Source organism: Ochotona curzoniae, unplaced genomic scaffold (genome assembly GCF_017591425.1).
Source record: "Ochotona curzoniae isolate NIBS_2020 unplaced genomic scaffold, NIBS_Ocur_1.0 contig_66, whole genome shotgun sequence".
In the NCBI taxonomy this organism is placed as follows: domain Eukaryota; kingdom Metazoa; phylum Chordata; class Mammalia; order Lagomorpha; family Ochotonidae; genus Ochotona; species Ochotona curzoniae.
Window position 1 is genome coordinate 7,377,030 of NW_024466512.1, and position 22,676 is coordinate 7,399,705.

The 22,676-nt window shown below is 45.1% G+C and overlaps 1 protein-coding gene across 3 annotated transcripts in view; it reads right to left on the reverse strand.

Moving 5' to 3' along the window:
• Nucleotides 1-22,676, reverse strand: part of WDR11 (WD repeat domain 11) — a 43,247-nt gene that overhangs the window by 11,845 nt on the left and 8,726 nt on the right. For 2 of the 3 annotated variants that reach the window (XM_040992000.1, XM_040991998.1), the window contains 12 exons: nt 22,111-22,297; nt 20,041-20,206; nt 19,236-19,350; nt 17,219-17,414; nt 16,852-16,955; nt 12,111-12,287; nt 10,889-10,973; nt 9,263-9,369; nt 6,612-6,687; nt 3,573-3,681; nt 2,263-2,387; nt 1,172-1,319 (listed from right to left, as the gene is read on the reverse strand). In XM_040992000.1, coding sequence (XP_040847934.1) covers nt 1,172-1,319; nt 2,263-2,387; nt 3,573-3,681; nt 6,612-6,687; nt 9,263-9,369; nt 10,889-10,973; nt 12,111-12,287; nt 16,852-16,955; nt 17,219-17,414; nt 19,236-19,350; nt 20,041-20,206; nt 22,111-22,297 — 1,595 coding nt within the window. The remainder of the gene's footprint in view (nt 1-1,171; nt 1,320-2,262; nt 2,388-3,572; nt 3,682-6,611; nt 6,688-9,262; nt 9,370-10,888; nt 10,974-12,110; nt 12,288-16,851; nt 16,956-17,218; nt 17,415-19,235; nt 19,351-20,040; nt 20,207-22,110; nt 22,298-22,676) is intronic. The other variant, XM_040991999.1, reaches the window with a different exon arrangement.

Consider the following 22,676-nt stretch of genomic DNA (forward strand, 5'->3'; position numbering starts at 1 on the left):
GCAGGAGTTCTGATCTCCCTGGGATCGCTGGCTCTGTAGTAAGGCAGCTGCCACACTGAGGAGACTCCATCGGTCCTGGGGAGAAGTGTCCAGGAGGGAGCTCTCGCGAGGGCCAGCCTGGCTGTGATCAGGCCAGAGGTGCACGTGAGCTAGCTCGAGCGGCTCCCACTGCCTCATCTCCACCAAACGACTGCAGGCCCAGCCATCTAGTAAATACGGGGGTCGGCATCCCAGCTTTAGATCGCAATGTAAGTAATTTAATGTAGCCTTTAGAAATTCTATTGATTCCATTTAACCATTGTACTGGTCTGCATTAGTTAAAAATTCTCTTAGTCCATCACATACCTGCTAATGGAACAACTAACTATCAAATTTCAGTTAAAGAATTCCATAAGCCATACATAAGACACACAAGACTGACTACTATCAATAATACTAGCTACTATCATACTTACAACACAATTACAGCTCTCTGAAAACAATACTGCAAGTCAAACTCTTCAGGACAGTACCCTGGACAGAGAGGGCACTGAAGCCCAACAGAGCCAAGTGGAAAACACTGCCCCGCCCCTGCTGAACGAGGTCACCTGAACAGTCAGGTGCTAAGACACAATGAAGATTACTCCTTATAAAAGTAAGTAGCACATGGTGAGATTATTAATTAAAAAGTTACAATGCTATTATCTAGCAGTATGGCACAAGTTGAATGAGTGAACATGTCTCCCTGAATAGCATAGTTTATTTATACCAAGCTTTTCTGAAGCCTTCCAACTGAACTGTGTTTTCACTGGCCATGGAACTAACAAATATTTGTCAGCAATTTTTATAGATTTAAAAAAATATTTAAGAGGCAAAAAGAAGAAGGGAAGTTATGTGTGCGTGTGTGTGAGTGTGAGAAGAGAGAAAGGGAGAGAAAGTCACACGTTCCAACACTCTTCAAACGTGTGATGTGTGGTGCCTTCCCGGGATGGCAACATCAGACGGCACTAGGCCAGGTCCAAGCCAGGTGCCAGGACCGTGCCCAGGCCTGCCATCCAGGAGACAGAATGCCCATCAGTTGAGCCATCGCCACAGCCGCCCAGGGAGCAGGCACTTGGATGTGGAATGCAGGCATCTGGAGTGCCGGGCTGAACGCGCCCCGTGCCCCGGAAGAGTTAAGGGTTAGACTCACGTCCGGTGGAATACGAGCACTATCTCTGACGCAGTTTCCTTCAACAGTGAGATGATAAACTTGGCCATCGTTGTCGGTAAACACAAAGTGCTCCCGGGCAGAGATGTTCTGGGTCAGTTCAGATTTACTCTCTGCCTCCTGCAACAAGCTTTGGAATAAGGGAAACACAAGATCAGATTCTCTTTTGCTGCTTACACCTGTGACCAAGTGACTCACCCAAAGCCCAGCTGCCCAAAGCAGGCCTAAAAGCCCCAGCCAACCTTTGCTTGGGAAATAGATCATGCCCAAATAGTTGCACCAAGAAAGTGTGCCCTGTACAGAGGACAACAGCTTCTTCAATCTGACACCAGGAAAAGTCAACTTTTAGCTGCTGCTGTGGAACCCTCCTCAACAGAAGCAAGGCTCAAGCGGCCCCATCTCTCCCAAGACTGCACTGCACACTCGATGAGGATGAGGCCGACACATTTAGAATTGTTCATATATTTTCCTCGGTGTGCACACATAATTATGAGATCTCTCTGAACATTTATGCTATGTTCACTTGAACTTCAGATGCTAAAGCTTATGAACAACAGAAGGAAACAGCAGGATTGTCTGTGACAGGTGGACACCACTGCCTGCACTAAGCAACAGTGATCGAATGAACTTCCCAACAAGGGTGCTCACCGGCAGAGCCCAGCTGGCCACCACAGGCACCCCTGGGCCCCGCTCACCCCATCAATGACTGAGCCCAGCTGGCCACCACAGGCACCCCTGGGCCCCGCTCACCCCATCAATGCCTGAGCCCAGCTGGCCACCACAGGCACCCCTGGGCCCCGCTCACCCCATCAATGCCTGAGCCCAGCTGGCCACCACAGGCACCCCTGGGCCCCGCTCACCCCATCAATGCCTGAGCCCAGCTGGCCACCACAGGCACCCCTGGGCCCCGCTCACCCCATCAATGACTGAGCCCAGCTGGCTACCACAGGCACCCCTGGGCTCTGCTCACCCATCAATGCCTGAGCCCAGCTGGCCACCACAGGCACCTCTGGGCTCTGCTCACCCATCAATGACCCAGCGTAAATGCTTGTGGCAGGAAACAGCATGCGTACCTGATCACGGATGACTCCACGACGCTCAGCTCTGCGTCAGAGACCACGGTCTGGCGGGCCATGGCCTCCCGGGTGGCGAGCTGCTTCTTCTTCAGGCTCTTCAAGTTGTGGGATGGTGACCACTCCTGTGAAGCCAAGATAGAGCCTGAAGGGCTCGGCTTCCTCCGACAAGGAATCCTTCCAGAACAGTGGAGCACGCTAGCCAGCGCTCAGCCCACTGATGGCTGCAGGCTCCTTCAGATTTTAGAATGGCTGACTGCATTTTAATAGAGCTTAAGGAAAGAAAGTCTACTGGCGAACTTCCAAAGGACTCGCCTTCTGAGGTTTTCCTTTTTTTCAAAGTTCCAACAATGAATTCAAGGATGCTAAGTGCTGTTTCCTGATCCCAGCACCACCTTACGTGGGTGAGATAACTGCTCATCCAAACAAGGCCATCAGCATCCACAGAAGGACCCTCACCGGAAGCTGGACCAGAGCAGAGCCAGGACTCACTGCGCACACAGCGATATGGGACGCAGTGTCCCAAGGACGCCTCTGCCGCTGCCTGACGCCTGCCCCAGAGAGCAGGATCTGGAGGCAGTACATCAATTCTTCCCTTTAGGTTTCAGTTCTGATGCCCTCTCTCGGCCCAGGTCACAAAAATGCTCTTCTGGGCACTTTTTTAAATTTTATAGTTTTCCCTTTCTTCTATTTATTTCTTTAATCCTGTGAGCCCCACTTTTTAACATGGTATCAGATGGAGATAGGAGATTCAGTATTGTCCATAAAGTCATAAAGTGAGACAGTTTTCCTAATTCTGTCTATGAAAAAAACCAGTCCTTCGGTCTGTGTGCTGCTTCACTTAGGTTCTCAGGCATCTATGGGTTGGTTTCCAAACTCTGTATTCTGTTGTTCTTATGCTGGCACCAACACAATACTGAGTTTATTCCCATGGCTTTGGAATACACGCTAGTACCCGGCAGCATGTCCCAGCTGTATTCACACTTCCCACAACGATGCGTGTCTTGACTTAGCTATTTAGGATTTTTCTTTCCATATAATTATTCTATAATATGTTTACAATGGAATTCAAAATACCCAAAGGAAAGCTGAACTGGAATTGCATTAATCCAGTACTAGGCTGACTCAACCAAGACAGTAAGAGAGGCCTCTATGTATCAGATATCGCTCGCTCTTTTTTACAACATCTTCTCCAAACTCACATTTTAAAACAGAAAACGTATGGCAGCAATAATGTCAATTCAAGCCAAGGAAAGCCTACATCGCATACACACTTAAAGAAACTATTTGATTTGCACATTGTCACTTACCAAAGCAGTTATCGAAGGGAAATTTTTGGACATTTCTCTAAGAAGGGTGCAAGTCCTAACATCCCATAACTCCAGTGGCTTATCTTTGAATACAATCGCCAAATACTGCCTAGAACAAAATAACTAAATAAGTCTTTTGTGCAAAAACTTCATCATGAATTAGTACAGATAGAAAGTTCTCCTCCTGTGTATCTGATTTTGTAATAAAAATGAATAAATCTTAAAAAAAAAAACAGCTAGCCCCTACAATCAACAGTTACGTGAAGGCGGCGCTCTCGGTTGACCCCGGGGAGCACAGGGTCTGTTAGGCAAGGAGTCCAGCTCAGGAGAAAGAATGGCTTGGACTCCAATCCTGATGTCACACTTCGACTCTCCTGCCTAAGACTCAGTTCCTCACACTGCCGTGACAAAGCCAGCAGCCATCACAGAGGACCACCACACGGAATGAAACTAAATCCAAGTGTGGAAAGCTCTCGGCGTCTTACCACAACAGTGATTCAATAAATGCTGCTTTATTGGCTTTCTGTCGAGCCAAGAGAAGCACACTGAATGAATGAAAACATAAACTGATGAGTCAGTGACCTCTGAAAGGAACTAAGACCTTGTCGAGACACAAGAGCTGACGCCCACGAGACACACCAGGGCAGAGGAGCCTTGCGCTCCATGTGTCTGGGACTTGTCTGCTGTCTGTCTATTCAGACAAGTTGTGGAACCTTTTGGGGCTTTATTCTACTTATATTTGATGCTGTTAATATCTCCTGCCGTAGCTGCCTTACAAAACCTATAAGGATCTTTTAAGACATGAAAGAATTTCATAAACTATGATGAATTACAAAAATACAACATATTATACTGTTTACTCATTTAATAAAAAAGAATATAAAGGTATATATAAAATAACTAACATAACATAGGAGATGGTAAATGCTATAAACAATCCCCATGAATGAGGAGATGAACTTGACATCAGGGAAATGGGATTCCAGACAAATTACAAATGTGACAATGACGGAAGCCAGGGAAGGACACAGGGTCTGTGGGAATCAGGGTATGTGAGAACAGTCCTGGAAAGGAGCACAGCAGTGCGGGCCTGGCTGGGACCGGTTCCCTCTGCAGGCAGCAGTGAGCGCGGGGTCTGGAGGGGAGATGTGATGGGCTGCTCGGGATGCACTAATCTAGCAGGTGCATATCGAGGCTGATCAAAAACAGGAGTCCCCACAGTTTGAGCAGGTTAAACTGCAGCCTCAGGGCTTCTTTCTTAAAAACTACCGAGTCCTCCAAAGAACGTTTGTTTGCATCTGTCACAATGATGTTTTGTCTATTAGAAATTAAACCTAATACATAAAACATTTTCATGGTAGCTTTATGCACAAGTCACATTCATAACTGCATTAAATATGAATAACCATCACAATGAGAAGGTCGAGCCTGTCAGATTAAACAGGAAAACAAGGCCCAGTTAAAATCATACAATGCATAATAATATTTCAACCAACACCAGACTACACATCAACAAGTGATCCCACAAGGTCGATCCCCTGATGGTCAGTGTGTGGATGGCCGCCGGACGTCCACATGATGAAATCGCCTAACGACAGCACTCAAAGCAGACCCCTCTTGTTACCCAGCACGTGATTGCCATTTTTATTGGAAAGAAATGGAATATATGTTTAAAAATCCTTCCACAAAGAAAATTCAAAGCCCATAACAGATTTTGCTGTTGAATTCGTATTATTCTTACATCAGTTCCACAAAAACACCCAGAACAAGACAGAATATTTCACAACTTGTTTAGTGGGGTGAGCATTACTAAAACTAGACAAGAATATTTTAAAAACTAGACTGAAAGGTTTCATAAATCCTCAATAAAATATCAAATTAGATCTAGTGATATATCAAAATGGCATCACATCATGACCAAATGCCAACTGAGTCTAACCCAGGAATGTGACGTTGCTCAACATGTGAAAATTAACCAATGTAATTCGTCATGTAAGCAGAGTTAAAACACGCCCCCACATACAGCATTCTATATAACAGTGTCAATGAATGTAGGAAAAGTACTTGATCATTTAACTTCTACTCATGACAGTCTCAGAAAATAAAACAGGAGAAAATCTCTCCAACCTTTCAAAGGCATGCGAAACAAAAATCTACAGTGAAATATTTTATGCTGAAACCCAAAGCTTCTCTGTTGAGATCCCATGGAGGTGCCAGTTCACGTCGCCCCCTGCCAATGGCCTGGGAAAAGCAACAGAGGTGGCCCCAAGTGTTTCCAGCCCTGCCACTCGTGTCAAGGACCCAGATGAAACTCCCGGTTCCTGGCTGTGTCCTGGCTCAGACATGCCCACTGTGGGTGAATATTTCTCTTTCCCCCACTCTCTAACTCTGCCTTTCAAATAAATAAATCAGTTTTTCTTTTAAGTGGAAGAGATATTTTCACAAAGCACAAAACTTATTAAAACACCAATCCTTTCCTATTTTGATGGATAAATTCAATGCAATCTCAGAAAGACTTTTTGGTAACTGGTACGTTACTCCAAAACTCACATGGAAATACAAAGACACTAAAAATGCAAAATTATTTAAAAACTACTTTACAAAGCTTACTTTAGCTTTTTTGGCTTGTTTTAATTCATTTTTTTTCTATTCCTGTTTTCTATTTATTTTCTCCTGGAACAAAAAACTAAAAAAACTTAAAAAAAAAAACCAAAATTACTGGAAGGAAACGGGATCTAAATTATAAAAAAGGAAATGCGTTTTTTTAACAGAATAACTCCACGCCGAGATGGACACGCATTTACATCAATACAGAACCAAATGAAGCCACTGCTTTCATAAATCTAATAAAAGGTTAAGACGCATATGAAAGTTAGCTCATCTTCTGGCAAGTGACAGCAACTTCACAAAGTATTTTCTCTGATATAGCTGCTTGCCACCAATTTTCCATCACTAAGAGATTCTATATGCCTGTTACCATAATCTCACTTTCTTGTAGAAGAGTCCAGTGTGATAACGTGACAGATTTTTTACACTTACTTCAAATGCGACACCTTGATCATTTCCATGGGAGACTCATCGTTGCCTCGGTCACCGCGAAATGCAATGCTCCTGCCTGTAATTACAAATATCAAGAGTACAGGAAGCAACACATAAAACACGCACACGTCACAAAGCCACGGCAACGTGACTGGATCACAGCACCCTCTGGGGTCCTGCTTAGTGTCCCACTGCATGCTGGGCTCCAATCACCAAATCTAAAAACTACTCTGAGGTATTCAATTAATAAGAATGTATTATCTATATTCAAATATCTTTACCGTAAAGAGGTACTTCCAATTGTTACAGACTTTCTTGCACTGCAGAATTCAATTTTACAAACACAGAAACATGACTGGTAAAGAAACCATCCAATGTACAAATTATATGTATATTTAATGTAATATTTCCAAATATGAACTAGTGGGTAAAAAAACTCTTCAGAAAGGCATGGTAGTGCTAACCCTCTGCCTGTGGCACTGGCAACCCATATAGGCGGTGGTTCCAGTCCTGGCTGTTCCACTTCCCACCGTCTCCCGGCTTACAGCCTGGGAAAGCGGCAGAGGACAGCCCACAGTCTTGGGCCCAGCGCTCAAGTGGCTCCTGGTTTGGAATCAGCTCAGCTCTGCTTGTTGTGGCCATGTGGGGGATGAACCAGAGGACGGAAGATCTCTGCCTCTCCTCTCTGAAAATCTGCTTTTCAAACAAAAATAAAAAAATCTTTTTTCTAAAATGAAAGGTATTTAAAAGATCTTGTGCTATGGGTAAAACACTTTGGATATATTCCTATGAAAACTCCAGCATGTGCAAGCTGTCTACAATTTAGTTTGCTGCCTCCCCAAAACTAAATGATTTCCTGTGAAGAAAAAAACATAAATTCTACTTTAAATCTGAAAATATTTTAGAATCTTTCCATAGGTATTTATAAGGGGGAAGAGTCTCAATTCAAAGACAACTGAAGGCCTATGGACCCCTGCCCTGTCATGCCTCCAAGCTCACCAGTATTGGACCCAAGCAGTCCATGTCCCTACTTTCCTGCTAGTCTACCTTCCTTGTGGGACAGTAAGATTACAGCTTCAGGTATTCACAGGGCCCAGTTGAGACAGCCAGTCACAATGACAATAGGCATTTACTCCTCAAGCTTGGAAAGCTCAACTGGGCGTGAGCTAAGAGTCATGAACCTGAGCTGGTTGGAGAAACTAAACAGACTTCGGAAGTGAATGACAGTGGAGAACACCACCTCCCTCATGGAGTGCTGCACGAGCAGAGGGCCAGGGAGCTGGCCCAGGTCAGCAACGTGAGGCCGGCTCCCTGGGCAGCTGCCCGCCCGTCAAGAGCACCGCCAGCTAAACGGTGAGGCCGAGCCTTTGAACAGGCCGAGCACTGTCGGCTAAGTTGGTTCAACTGTACCTTTCGGAGCTTGGAAACAGCTGAGACTATGAGAAAACAACCACATACTTGATTTATTATGCACTCCCAGTGTGTCCTTAAAAACTCATCTACATATGTTCATGTCAGTATACTATTTTAAAGGAATTCACCACAACAGTGCTATAAAATAATTTGAAGCTCATCTTACAACATTTTAAACTTCCAAGCTAAGTTTCCTAATTCAGAAACTATCAAAAATTTTATTTTTGAGCACTTAATAATAACTTTTTAAAGCTTTATTTATCTTCCATCTATTGGTTCACCCCCCACCACATAGCCACAATGGCCGGAGCTAAGCTGATCTGAAGCCAGGAGCCAGAGGTTTCTTTCAGGTCTCCCACTTGGGGACTGGGGACCAAGGACTTAAGCCATCCTCTCCTGCTTTCCCAGGCCATAAGCAGAGAGCTGGATCGGATTGCAGCAGCCAGGATCTGAACCAGTGCCCACATGCGATGCCAGTGCTAGAAGGTAGGGATACTGCACTGGACCTAAAGATAGTATTTTTTTTGAAAAAAAGATTGATTTTTTTTAATTGGAAAGGCAAATTTATACAAAGAAGGAGTGGCGGCAACAAGGATCTCCCATTCATTGGTTCACTCCTCAGATGGCCACAATGGCCAGAGCTAAACCAACCCGAAGCCAGGAGCCAGGAGCTTCTTCTAGGTCTCCGACTTGGGTGAAAGGTCCCAAGCACGTGAGTCATCCCTGCTGCTTTCCCAGGCCACAAGCAGGCAGCTGGACGGAAAGTGGAACAGGCAAGAGCTGAACTGCACCCACAAGGAAGTCCAGCATTTCAAGGCAGCTGAGCCAGCGCGCCAGGCACCCAAAGATAAATTTTAAGTCACAATTTTTCTGACAATTTAGTGCAAACATACAAATGATTAAAAAAAAAAAAAGCAAAATTAAGTCAACTATAATGAGTTACTTTAAAACTAATCTGGTTCCACATAGTAATGCACACCACCGTGATACCAGAATTGTATTACATTTCTGATGAATCTGTCTGTCCAGGTAATGTTATTCCATTTGATTATTCGTATTGATAAAATTTCCATACAAAAAACAATGAGATTTTTCTAAGACAATTATTACAAGACAAAATATGAAAGGTAAGCACTGAATATAAGAAAAAAATTCCAGTGTGAAAAGTTTTTTGGAGCATGTTTATAAACAATGGCTTTGAATGATTTTGAACATTTTCACTGTAGAAATATACAAACCTGTTGGAAGATCAACCAGTTGAAGTTCATTTCTCACTAACCCCATGTTGTTTGGTGTTGAGGTAGCAAAAGAGAGAAAACCGGTCAAACTTGTCCATTCAATACCCCTAAAACAAGAAATCAAGCAAAAATTAGCCTAATACTCTTTTTTGATTTAAAAAGTCATTTTAAAAATAGTTTCTCTGGTGCTGGCACGGCAGGCTACTCCTCTGTCAGTGGTGCTGGCTTCCCATATGGGCAGTGGTTCTAGCCCTGGCTGCTCCACTTCCAATCCAGCTCCCTGTAGATGGCAGAAAGCAGCAGAGGATGGCCCGTGGCTTTCGGCCCATTGCATGGAAAGTCTAGAGGTAGTTCGTGGCTCCTGGTTGCAGGCCAGCTCAGCTCCAACTGTTGTGGACAATTGGGGAGTGAACCAGCAAGAGATTTCTCAACTTCCTCCTTTATCTCTGTCACTCTTTCAATGTGAAAATAAACTTAAAAAAAAAAAAAGACAGTTTTTCTAAGACTCTCTTTATTACACAATTAAAATATTATCTCTTATTTATAACTATATTGTCTGATATGATACTAATATCTAAAACTTTATCTCAAAAATAGTTATCAGAACTGATATTATTATTAAAAGGGCTACTAATATCTGGCTATGGAGTCACATCACAGCCATTTCCGAGAAATCTAACTGCTTAAAAGTAAGTCATGCAGAAATATTCTGGATGGAATGCTTGAAGTTGAGTACACCAGGGAATTTGATCAAAATCCCTTCTTGGTTAGGAAGCGGAAGCATGAAACAAGCTCCTGGACTTGCAGTGTCTGGCCCTTCGTCTAGTCCTTGGCCTGCCCCTGCACCAGTGACACGGCCAGAGGCCCAGGCCACACTAGTTCTTCCGTCTTGGACTTCCCAGCTTCGGGAATATGAGCCAAAGCAGTTTCTGTTCATTACCAGTCCTCCAGTGTCAGACATTCTTGATCCGGAAACACACACCCAACCGCATCTCCACACCCTCCGCCTTTTCCCATTGTTCAGAACACGCCCCGGACAAAGGGACGGGCAGAGCTTCTTAATAACCCAGCATGACAAGCAAGTTGTCTCTGAACAGATCACAGCAACAGCTTCTGTATCTGAACCCACAGGAGAAAAGAAAAATCCCACTGCATCTGAATGCATCTCTTTCTCTAACTCTGCCTTTCAAACAAATAAAACATTTTTTAGATATTTATTTATTGTTACTGGAAAGGCAGATCAGATTTACAGAGAGAAGCAGAGACAGAGAAAGATCTTCCATCCGCTGTTTCACTTCCAAATGGCTGCAAAGCCGGAGCTGAGCCGATCGGAAGACAGGAACTAGGAGCTTCATCCAGATCTCCCAAGTGGGTGCAGGATGCCAAGGCTTTGGGCTGTCCTATACTGCTGGAAACAAGCTGGAAACTGGATAAGAAGTGGAGCAGCCAGGACACAAACCGGTGCCCACATGGGATCCCAGTGTCCACAAGCTAAGGATTTAGTCACTGAGTCACGGCACCAGGCCCAAACAAATAAATAAAATATTTTTTAAAAAGAAAATTCCCTGAGAATCTGTTCTGATGGCATGCGTGTCTGTGATGTCGACTGAACAGTGACACACTCACCTGACTTCACAGGAGTGCACACTCAGCTCCTTGTGCAGCAGCCCGCTGCTGAGGTGGTACACCAGGACGGAACCGCTGCTCGTGCCTGTCAAACACAAGAGTCGGAGTTTAGCGCCATTTCCAGGTTTTGTCCAACCATCTTTTCTTCCAAGGGTGTTGCCTTTGGGGTTAAAACTCCAGGGCTACATCCACACCTCATTCTATCTGGATTCAATTCTCCTTCCACTCACTGGGAAAAAGCAGCTGAGGGCTGAAGCCCTCGGGTCTTTGCCACCCACACAGGACCCCTGGATTACACCTCGGGTCCTCATTTCCTGCCTGATCCGGCCCCAGCTACCAAGGCATTTGGGAAGCAGCTGGGAGAGGAGAACGCTCCCTTCTGTCTCTTTTTCTCTGTCTCTCTGCTTCTCAAAGAAATAAAAAATAAACAATTCTTAAGTATTTTCTTGAGGTTTCAATCATTTTACAAGTATCTTTGAAAAACGGAACTCAAAAAGGGACTGAAAAAAATTCACAAATTTGTACTTCTCTCTGTTAAAAATGGGCCTAACATCGAATTCTCCGACTATTAAACCTTGAGATGAGGCCTTCAGTACTCAGGGGCAGCCATCAAGCTGAGACGTGCTGATGGCAAAATACACGTAGAATCATAAATCGCATCTTTATCAACTTAGGAAGAAAGCCAGAAGCCACCAATTTCATCTTCAGAAATAGTGACAATTTCCAACTGCTTTTCAGGAATGTAATTAATAGTCAAAATAAATCTTTGGCTTCTCTTTAGGAGAAATCAGGCACAATGTACTACTATGAAATTAACGTAACAGAAAACCAAAGCATAGACAAATTTCCTATTTACAAAATTATTTAAAATGCAATTTCAAGCCAAAAGGCACATTTAAATAATGTTTAGCATATAATTCTTAGCAACTGAAGAAGACTGGCTGTTACTAAATAGTTAACCTTGGCCATTAGTAGTTACCACACACTTAAATAGATATGCCACGCAGAATGACTGGGAAGGCCCAACAGGGTCAAGGAGCCCAGGAGGACCAGCCCTGTGGCCTTTAGGAACATCCTGCACTGTTACAGCTCTGCCTGCCCTGACTCAACGGCCGCTCCATCACAATGAAAACCAAGACAGCTGCAGTAAAGTGGCAACAAAAACAATAACAAAACAACAACAGAAAATAACTAGGAATCCTAAAAAGAACAGGCAACTCACCCACGGCAAGCAGCGGCTGGTACATCTTGATGTTTTTGGTGGTCAGTGGCGGGCACATCCGGATAGCGAACTGCGGGGAGGGCAGCCCCGACAGCAGCCCCGTTAGCAGGAATCTGAGGTGCACCTCCTGCAGCACGGAGCCTCTGGCATGTTCTTCCCCAGCAATTGCACTTTGCCCTAGTTTGCAATCAAATGCACACACGTATATTGGTCATAATGTACACTAGCCTTCAGAAGCTGAAGAAACACTTTCTTGTGCCTGTTCCTCAGGCTTAAGAACCTTGAGGGGTTGTGGCTGTTAGCGCCACGATGGCTCTGTCCTTGGCCACGACACTTAAATCACACTGGCTAACCAACCAAAGGGCGAATTACTCTAGATTTGTTTCTTTTCAGATCCTAAAAACCTAAGGGGCTGGTGTCATGGCATATCAGGTTAAGCACCCGCCTGCAATGCCAGCATCCCATCTAGTTGCTGGTTGGAGGTCCAAGTGCTACACTTCTGATCCAGTTCTGCTGGGAAAGCAGCAGAGGACGGCCTAAGCCATCCCTGGGGTCCCTGACCCCATGTGGGTGACCCAGAAGCAGCTCCAGCCTCCTGGCTTTGGACCTGGCCAGCTCTAGACATTACAGCAATTCAGGGAGTGAAACAGTGAAGAGAAGATCTCTTTCCTCTCTCTGTAATTCTGCCTTTCAAATACAAATAAACAAATCTTAAAAAAAAAAAAAAAGAAAGAAAGAAAGAAAGAAAAGTTCAGGGACCTATAATCTGAATTTGAAAAAAAAAAAAATTGTTTTAGACAAAGCTCCTGGTGTCCGGGCCCTCAATGCAGGCTGCAGAACAAAGTAAGAAAACTCCCAATGAACAGGGTCAGCAGAGTCCGCACCCCCATGCTACTGCTTTAAGAGTTCTTCTCAGTCTGATGTCCCTTGTGAAATGTGTAACAACTGGTGCACATTCCTGGTTTGTAGTAGTCTAAAGGCTAAAGTCCTCACCTTGCACGTGCTGGGATCCCATACGGGCACCGGTTCTAATCCCAGAGGCCCCGCTTCCCATCCAGCTCCCTGCTTGTGGCCTGGGAAAGCAGTCGAGGACAGCCCAAAGAATTGGGACTCTGCACCCACGTGGGAGACCCGGAAGAAGCTCCTGGCTCCTTGCTTAGGATCAGTGCAGCTCTAGCCATTGCAGCGGCTTGGGGAGTGAATCAATGGACAAAAGATCTTCCTCTTTGTCTCCTCCTCTCTGTATAACTGCCTTTTCAATGAAAATAAATAAATCTTAAGAAAAAAAGCCTGGTGGGCACCAAAAGCAGGTTGCAGAATGAGTGTTTAACCTAGCAGCTGAGAATGTGCCCTTCACTGCAGAGGCTGAAGCTCATATCCAGCCCCAGCTGCTGACTCAGCTCCTCTACAGCAGGACCTGGGAGGACCCTGCCGCCCCGCTGGCTCCCAGCCCCGGCTCTGCCCAGTGCCTGCAACGGCAGCCCACAGGCAGGACCCAGCAGAGGGCGCTCTAGCCATTTCTCTGTCAGGTGCTGCTTCTCTGCTTCTCAAATACTAAAACATACAAGTGAATGAATTCACTTGATTTCTTAGAGACTTTACTATAGCAATATAATTGTAAAACTTAAACTTTCAAAAACATTTACTTATTTGAAAGTCAAAATTATAGAGAAACTGGGAGAGACAGAAAGATGTTTCATCTGCTGGCTCACCCCTCTGGATGGCCAGAAGGACCAGGTCGAGCGAGCAGCCTCATCTGGGTCTCCTCTGTGGGTTCCTTCGACCTAAACCCTTGGGTCGTTTCCACTGTCTCCCTCGGGCTGTGAGCTGGGAGTGGCTTGGGCGATGGGTCGGGAGTGGGGCTCCCACGCCAGCCAGTGGTGCCCAGAGGGGAATCAGGTGGTACTTTCACCTGAAATATCACAATGTTGGCACCACGATTTAAGCTTTATAATAAATACTTTGTATATAAATAAAGTTAATAAATATGAAATAAATTTGAGCATCTCTTATCCACGAGTGTTTCAGGTTTTGTAGTTTAAGAAATTTCCTAAAATAAATTTCATTTATTTATTAAAACGGACAACAAGATAGATTGAGTCAGATCAAAGTCAGAAACTCAACCCAGGTCTCCAGGTCTCCTAGCCAGGGAGGAGCTGAGCAGTAACCCCGCCCTGCCCCCACCCCCAGGTATGCACCTGCAGGAGCTGAGCAGTAACCCCCTCCCACCCCCAGGTATGCACCTGCAGGAGCTGAGCAGTAACCCCCTCCCACCCCCAGGTACGCACCTGCAGGAGCTGAGCAGTAACCCCGCCCCCCCAGGTGGGCACCTGCAGGAGCTGAGCAGTAACCACCCCCCCCAACCCCCCCAACCCCCTGCCCCCAAGTGTGCACCTGCAGGAGCTGGAGGAGCAGCAGAGCTGACTGTGGAACCCAGGGGCTCCGATAGGGATCCCAGCATCTTAACTGCTAGACTAACGCTCAGCCCTTGATGTTACTTTAAAATCTAGAAAATTTACGGAAACCACAGCCATCGATTTACTCCAAGCAAAGTGATCCTTTAGGAGTAGCCATACAGTTGATAGCAACCTTTCTCTCTTTGGCAACCAAGGGTGTAAAAGGCACAGAAAGTGCCCACCGGCAGAACCACACATGCCAGCCCCATCAGTGAGGAGCTGACTCCTGAGAACCGCCCCACTCGTCCGCCAGGCAGCGCACAAGGCAGGGCCGACCAGGCCTTGGCAAGCAGCCTTCATCCATGCGTACAAATCAGCCTCTGCATTTAACAGAACCGCTTTCAGTTTTCACTAAGTGCACAATGAACTTTAAATTAATAGTTTAATTAAAAGTTCTAATTAAAATGTTTTCAACAAAGCTTTATTTAACAGTTTTAAATCAACTGCACCATCTACAACTGCTTTACAGCCTGTATTCTTATGCCTCTTAAAAACTATAATTTATACCACTTAGATACCTAAACAGCATAAAATTTCTGCCTCCCGTGGGCTTCATATTACTGATTAGTTCTGTTCTCATGTGTTTATAATTCTTTTCACTCTAATACTTTACACTAAAGACAAGGTCAATTAACTCAGAAAATTACATTACTTGATAAAATGAGTTTTCAAAATAAGTATACATCTCAACATCCTCATGAGGATTGATGTCTGGATGGTAAACAGAAAGAATTTTCAGCTAAAAGTTAGTGTCGCTGTGTGAAGGAATTCTACAGCTAACTGAAATCATGACAAAGCCAAGGTCTAGAGAGGTTGGGTGTGTCCAGGCTGACAGAGGAGCAGCTGGACCCGGGCACTGCCAGGGAGCAGCGTCAGACAGGGATACCCAGGCACTGCCAGGGAACAGCGCTGGACCAGGGATACCTGGGCACTGCCAGGGAGCAGCGTCAGACAGGGATACCCGGGCACTGCCAGGGAGCAGCATCAGACCAGAGATACCTGGGCACTGCCAGGGAGCAGCGTCAGACCAGGGATACTTGGGCACTGCTAGGGAACAGTGCTGGACCAGGGATACCTGGGCACTGCCAGGGAGCAGCGGTGGATCAGGGGTACCCGGGCACTGCCAGGGAGCAGTGTCAGACCAGGGATACCCGGGCATTGCCAGGGAGCAGCGTCAGATCAGGGGTACCCGGGCACTGCCAGGGAGCAGTGTCAGACCAGGTACCTGGGCACTGCCAGGGAACAACGTCAGACCAGGGATGTGTGGGCAGCTCTTTCCCTTGCTCCACTGCGTGGTTTTGGGCAAGCTCTCACATACATTAATGGAAACAATATTATCTGCCTTGCAGGGCTATGGTGAGGTAACATGTGGACTATTTACTATAGCACTTATTATAGTGTAATAAGCCCTCAAAAACAATACTGATTAATATGATTATTAATAAAGTAGTTGTTTTCTTTCTAGCATAACACCTATCAAGCATTTAAACAACAAAAAAACCTATCAATCTCCATTTTCTCCTACAGTTTGGAAGGCTAAATATTACAGAAAGCTATTTATGAACTACAGGTATGGCATATTTACAGAATCTTTAAAATTTCAAATTGTGTAATCTTTGAAATCGCAAATCTTCATTCTTGCTTTGCTATTATTAGTTATATACCTGATTAAACAGCTGGATACTTTATTCACAAATATAAGTTGAAAGCAATAATCTTCAACATAAAAATAAGAGGATTCATTCTAAAAAATTGAATTTTTTTTCCCTAATTTTGCTTAGTTTAATCCTTGAAATCAATATTCACTGCACATCTAGAATACCCCAGGCCCTGTGCTGAGCTCCGGCGGAGGGAGAAAAAAATCAAAACCAAACACTGTCCCATCCTGCGGAGCTTACAAGTTATAGGAGGAAATGGAAATAAAACGGCAGTTCTAATACCGCTGATTAACTGTTACAGACCACAAAAGCAGCACATTTCAATCAGGCTTGGGAGGTCATGAATTTTGAATTAGGCAGGAAGGGAGAGTGAAGGAACCTGCGCCGAATCCCAAGCCGAGGCGCAGCCACACGGCCGATGGCCCCGGCCTCCCCTGCCACGGCAGTGCCAGGCTCTGCTGCCTCGGTCACGTTTACAGTGAAATGTTTTATACCCCTCTGATTTAACATAGGGGAATCCTATCTTCTGGTTCTGTCAAGTACTCACTTTGACTTTACAAGTCAATGACTGTTAACCATGCCCTTCAAAGAGTAGCTAACAGGGAAGCAACAGAAGAAACAGCTTACCAATCATGTTATCTAAGGACAGGTCTGGGAGTTTGCTCTGTAGCGCTCCTACAGGGATTCCACAGAAAGACACTGGTGAATACAAAGGGGATGCACCAGAGCTACTGCAAAGACACAACGACGAAGCGGTTACACAGAGAGGCCTGCACGGCACCCTCGGGATGCACAGCATTAGCCCCAGGCATGGCACCCCGTCTGTCTGTACACCAGAACTTGGTAACCTTACCCAGAGGCCACACAGCTCTGGCAGATTTACATAAAATTCCAATAATTCAAAGTCTCAACTACCAACTATATTTACAGAAAAAGAGCCCTGTTCATAAACACCAGCTACAAAAATCCCCCCCCAGCTCCTCGAGCCACGCACCTGCCCCGTGGGTTCCTACTACAAACCGCAGACTTGAGCTCCCATATCATGACCCTGCCGTCACTCACGACCAGGGCCGCGGCGTTCTCATTGACAGGGCAGCACACCATGCTGAAGGGACGGACAGTCTTTGTCACCCTGATGGCGTCACACTGGCTTCGTAAGTCGTAGGTGAGCTCCTGAACAGGATCTGGGTCTTAAGACAAACAGGTTTACTTATAAATATCAGAAAGCAACGAGCACCACTGTAACTCATCTCCATTTAAATCCAACCTAAGATTAAAAAGATACCATTCTTTCCTTAACGCAAAATTGGTCAGGAGTTGCTGCATTTTTTACAATTACTACCCATTTCTTCAGAAAATAAGAATAAGTTACATATTGAGTGCACACAAGGATAACTGTTTAAACAAATATGACCAAGATATCTTGTTTCTAGAGAAATTAACTGAAGAAGCAAAGTGGCACGTACGGAAGCAATGAGCACGACTACAGCTCCTCACTGCACGCCACCAAAGAACTGAACATCGGATCACCTCCACAGAGCACATCGCTTCCCAAAAGTGGCCCTTCTGTCCTCCCAGATACAACTGACCTGGCAACCAGGGGCCTGGGGACCCATCGTGTCACTTCACAGTGGAAAAAGGAGAGGTGAAACAGATGTTAGTAATAAAGGTACACCAAACTGAGCTTGCATGGAAGGAAAATTCACAAGCAATAACCTTTACTGGGCTTGCAAACACAATAGAAAAGGCAGGCCTACACCCCAATCAGCAGGAAGCAGACACAGAGGATGTGATTCTGCGTCCCTCAGAAACCCTTAGGACTAAGGGTTGGGAAATCTCTGAGGGGGAAAAGTGGTGAGATAGACAGCTGGTTCAGGGTCACTGCCCGCCACCTAGGTGTTCCCTCCTGCCCACCTGTGACTCTCGCTATCACCTGAGAGGGGGCGGTTCACTGTCGGGTACCCAGTGCCCTCACAAGCCCCTCTAAAGGCTCATGGTCAGGAGGGGCTCACTCTCTCGGTCCTGTGCGTCTGTTGCTCTGGCACTCGGACTCTTGGCCTCCCCAGTACCTCTGAGGACAGGTGTCCCCTGAGCATGGCCCTATGTATCTGTATTCCTCACCCTCTGTTTCCCGCTCGGGCGGGACAATCAAACAGCAATGATAAGATGCTTTGCATTTCTAATGTGTGTACTATCAGGAGCTCCAGGAGAGGTGAGGCCTAGCAGTGATGGAATGTGGGCAGAGAAGCCAGGGAAAGGTGAATGTCTGCAGCTTTGTAAGTGTGTCCAGGTTATTCGTTGCATGTCTCAGGATAACTTGTATTGCTGGGGAAGCTGGGACATAGGTCTTCAGCTTAATGGACGGACTTCAGGGTAATGACCATTTGTTCCTCTTGAGGTTACAACTGATCGGATTGCCATATGGACTTGTCATTTCCTTTTTCTAGTGGGTCCTGTTATCACAAGCTTGGTTAATAAAGACTCCTTAATAAACCTTAACAACAACAACAACAAAGGCAATACAAAATGCTACTCTCTTTGGCCTACGTGAGACAAGCCACTGGACCACCAGGGTCACTTTGGGGCTCTCCCTTCTGCTCATTTATGACACAGCCATATTGCAGCTATACATTCTGACACTTTCTCAAGGCAAATATCATCATGCATACTGTGTTTGGCAGATATTTGCTACATGAAAATTTGTAAAATCCTGCTCAAAGGACTGGGTTTGTGCCACAGCAGGTTAAGCTGCAGCTCCACTTTGATCCAGTTCTCTGCTAATGAGCTAGGGAAAGTAAAAGACGACCCAATGCTTGCCACCGCACATCAGCAAACCCAGAGGAAGTTCTGGCTTCTGGTTTCGGCTTGGCTCAGCACAGGCTGTTGTACCTTTCGGGGAGTCACCCAGTACACTGAAAATCAATCAATCTCTCAGCCTTTCAAACAAATGAATTTTTTTTTTTAGAAAGTAAAAGAAAGGCATAATTAACATTATTGAGATGTAAACTCACCTGGTTCCTCATTTGAAGATGTGAAAATGCTATTGTAAGATCTTCGAACACGTAGAGTTATACAACCATTTTCATGTAAGCAAAATAAACCATCGCGCTGAAAGCAGGGTATTACCTTGAAAGAAATGATGCATTTGTTTTTAAATCCACAGATCAACAGACATATACTGTGAGACTCAAACTCAGAGAATGAGTCCCAAAACAAAAAACAAAATCCCCCTAATAAATACATAATGCTTCAGCTCTAAATGAACATTTAGAAAATTCACTGATAATGCTAATACCTTGTCTTCGGTCATATAACTTAAATAGTTACATCTCTTAAATCTCAGGATCAGCCTAAAGACTTTCTAGAGAAAATCAAACCAATCCAAAGTGCAATGGGGTCAGCACAGTGGCGCAGCACGCCAACCCTGAGCCTGCAGCACTGGCATCCCATCTGGGCACCAGTTCAGGTCCCAGCTGCTGCTCTTCTCATCCAGCTCCCTGCTCACGGCCTGGGAAAGCAGCAGAGGATGGCCTAAGCCCTTGGGACCCTGCACCCGCGAGGAAGACAGGCAAGAAGCTACTGGCTCCTGGTTTCAGACAGGGTCAGCTCTGGTTGCAATGACTTTCTGGGGAGTAAACCTGCAGATGGAAGATCGCCCTGTCTGTCCCTATCCTCCCCATCCTGACTTCCAAGTAAATAACTAAATCCTTTCTTTTAAGAGTATAGTAAAGTAAGGAATGTAAATAGCTAATTTTTCAATGAACAGAAAAGAGAAAACAGAACCGATGACTTCTATAGGATTCTGGTCCTACACACCTGCAGGAACGGAACTCCTGTTCGCTCTATGGCAATCACGCCCACTGTCTGATTCACCTCCAGGTCCAGGATTAAGATCTCTCGAGGATACAGTAGCAACATGTGGTTCCTTTTCGAAGGCAGATAGGCCAGTTGAAGGCAATCATTGAGAGCGACGAATTCCGCACTGGAAAAAAGTAAAGCACAGGAGGTGAGTCAAAGACCCGACTCATCTCAGGAAGAGCGAACAGGGATCTGTCCTTCCCGCGTGAAGATGACCAGTAAGAACACAGTCATTTCCGGAAGTGATCACCCTGAGTTAGCAGTCAGGCCTTCACCAGGCTCCACAACTCAAACTACGGCCGTTGATACTGAACAGCTTGGTGGAGATGACAGTATTTCTACATTTTTGAAATATTTAAAGTAACATTTATGTCTATGATGAGGTATACTACACCACGCAGACACTACCATACTGCCATTCATAAAATAGCTCCGTTTTATTGTTACTTTGTAAGCAGAGGTACACAGAGTGCTGAAATTAAACATAAACATGTAGGAGAGTGAGGCTCATTCAACTAACTGCGAGACCCTGGCCAAGCGCCACCTCCTCCACCTTCTTCCCAACTCCTTTCTGAAACAGAAGGTTTTTATTCACTTATACGGAAGCATTTGCTTCCAGGTAGAAAAACCAGGGAGGAAGGGGAACTGGTGTGATGGCAAAAGACTGTCAGACTCAAAAGTTACTTTTAATAATGTGTGAATGCTGCATGTCACACAGCCTTCTTACAAAAAATATAATAGGAATAGGCACTGTTCTGTTTTTATGTGTAATTGTATTGAAAGGAGGTTTTGTTTCTTTGTTGGGGTTTTTTTTGGACATGACAATCCTGCCTGTCATTTCCTGCTTGGGTGAGTACCGTATTTAACACAGCGTAGGGCCTGGTGGTTCTCCAGAGGACCGCACTGCTGCTCAGAACTGGAGCAAGACTAGAGGAATCAACGGATCTACAAACACCCAGAACTGCTGAGAGATAAACAATGCATTTCCCCAAAACTGAAGATGCACACCACTTGTACATGACAGAAAACCTAACAGGTATAAATTATAACTTATAAAATTGCTCAGACTGTCAAATACGTTTATGACAGGGATTTCATGAAAAATTGAAAGTTCTCTTAAAATACAGAGCGATTCAGAGACAAATTAACCAGTGAACCTAACCAGCTCACGCTTTAATAAATAAAAATCTTTATCCACAAATTCAGAATATATTTGCAATTTATATTTTTACTAGAAAGTTTTCAAACAAATATCCAAAATGCCTGGTACAAGACTCTTAGCTTTTTAAAGAGTATCTTTTAAAAGAGTGTAAAAAAATCTGCCAAAGCAATAAAAATACAAGATCACAGCTCCAGATAAAGAAGGCTACTGCTCAGGCGAAGATTTGTTACCCTCAACATCCTTTCGTTGCGTCAGCCACTATAATGACAGCTCCACGGTGACACCAGCACCTAGTCACCTTTCAGTAACCCCGTGAAAGCCCTACAATTCTATTTCAGAGATTAAGAGTAAACCTGAGCAAGACGGACACAGTGCTTTGGATCACTCAGCTGCAGGCTCCCACAGAACCCGCCCCGCCGGGTGGCCAATGGCTGCGCGTGACAACACGCCCATCTTACCGACGAGCGCACACAGCATTTAGGTCAGGATAAGGTACTCCAAATGTTTAAAAAACCCAGCGTCTCATGCTCCGGAATGTAATGTATCCAATAACCACAACTCTAGAATCATATCAGAAGTAGGCATCAGAAACCAAGTATTTTAATTTGCAAAAGTTGGTGCATTTGGGGGGGTGAGGTTGGGTTGGTACAACTAGCAGAAACAAAGCAGCCATGTTAAAGGCTGGACCTCCTGTGGGGAAGCAGGCGTAACACATAATACATTAACGTCCCTTTAATACATTCCGACTAGAAATGAAAAAAGGTGAGAGGAAGCAGGAAATTAATTTTAGCACAATTTCAGAAACGTCACTTTTGGATCTGGCGCACAGACGAACAACGCTTTTTATCTTTATACTTGTACCTTACCTAGGCTTTTCTTGAGTGATCAAAATTTTCACTTTGTTCAGAGCCTTCCTGGCGCCCGTGGCTGCAGCCAGCTTGCTGTGCGCCGGGCTGGAGTGCGGGCTGGAGATGTAGACCTTCTTCCCGGGGCCCGCGGGAGGCTTGGACGGGGAGAAGTCGGAGATGAACACGATGCCCTCGCTGGTGAGCACTACAGCGGGAGAAAAGCTCTGATCAAGGTTTAAGCAAGTTCAGCAGAGCGCTTCATTCCAAAAGGATTCTGGAGCAAGATAAGGGTCATTGTAATAATATGGAACTGGCGAAGACATGCAGTCGGAACACAACGCAAATGTTCTCGGAGCTGAAGAGAAACAGGTGGTCCTTTACAGATCAGCCGAGGCTTCCGAAAGCACGTCTTGCATTAGAAAGACACCAGGGGTTACTGGCAGAAAGAACAAATGTTTGTTCTTCCAGATAAATTCAGGGCATGGATTTGCACTAAAATTCTTCCCTCATTATATCCAAACACATTTCAGAATCTAAGATTCACACAGACAGAAAAAAAAAAATCCCCTATGCAAGAAGACCTG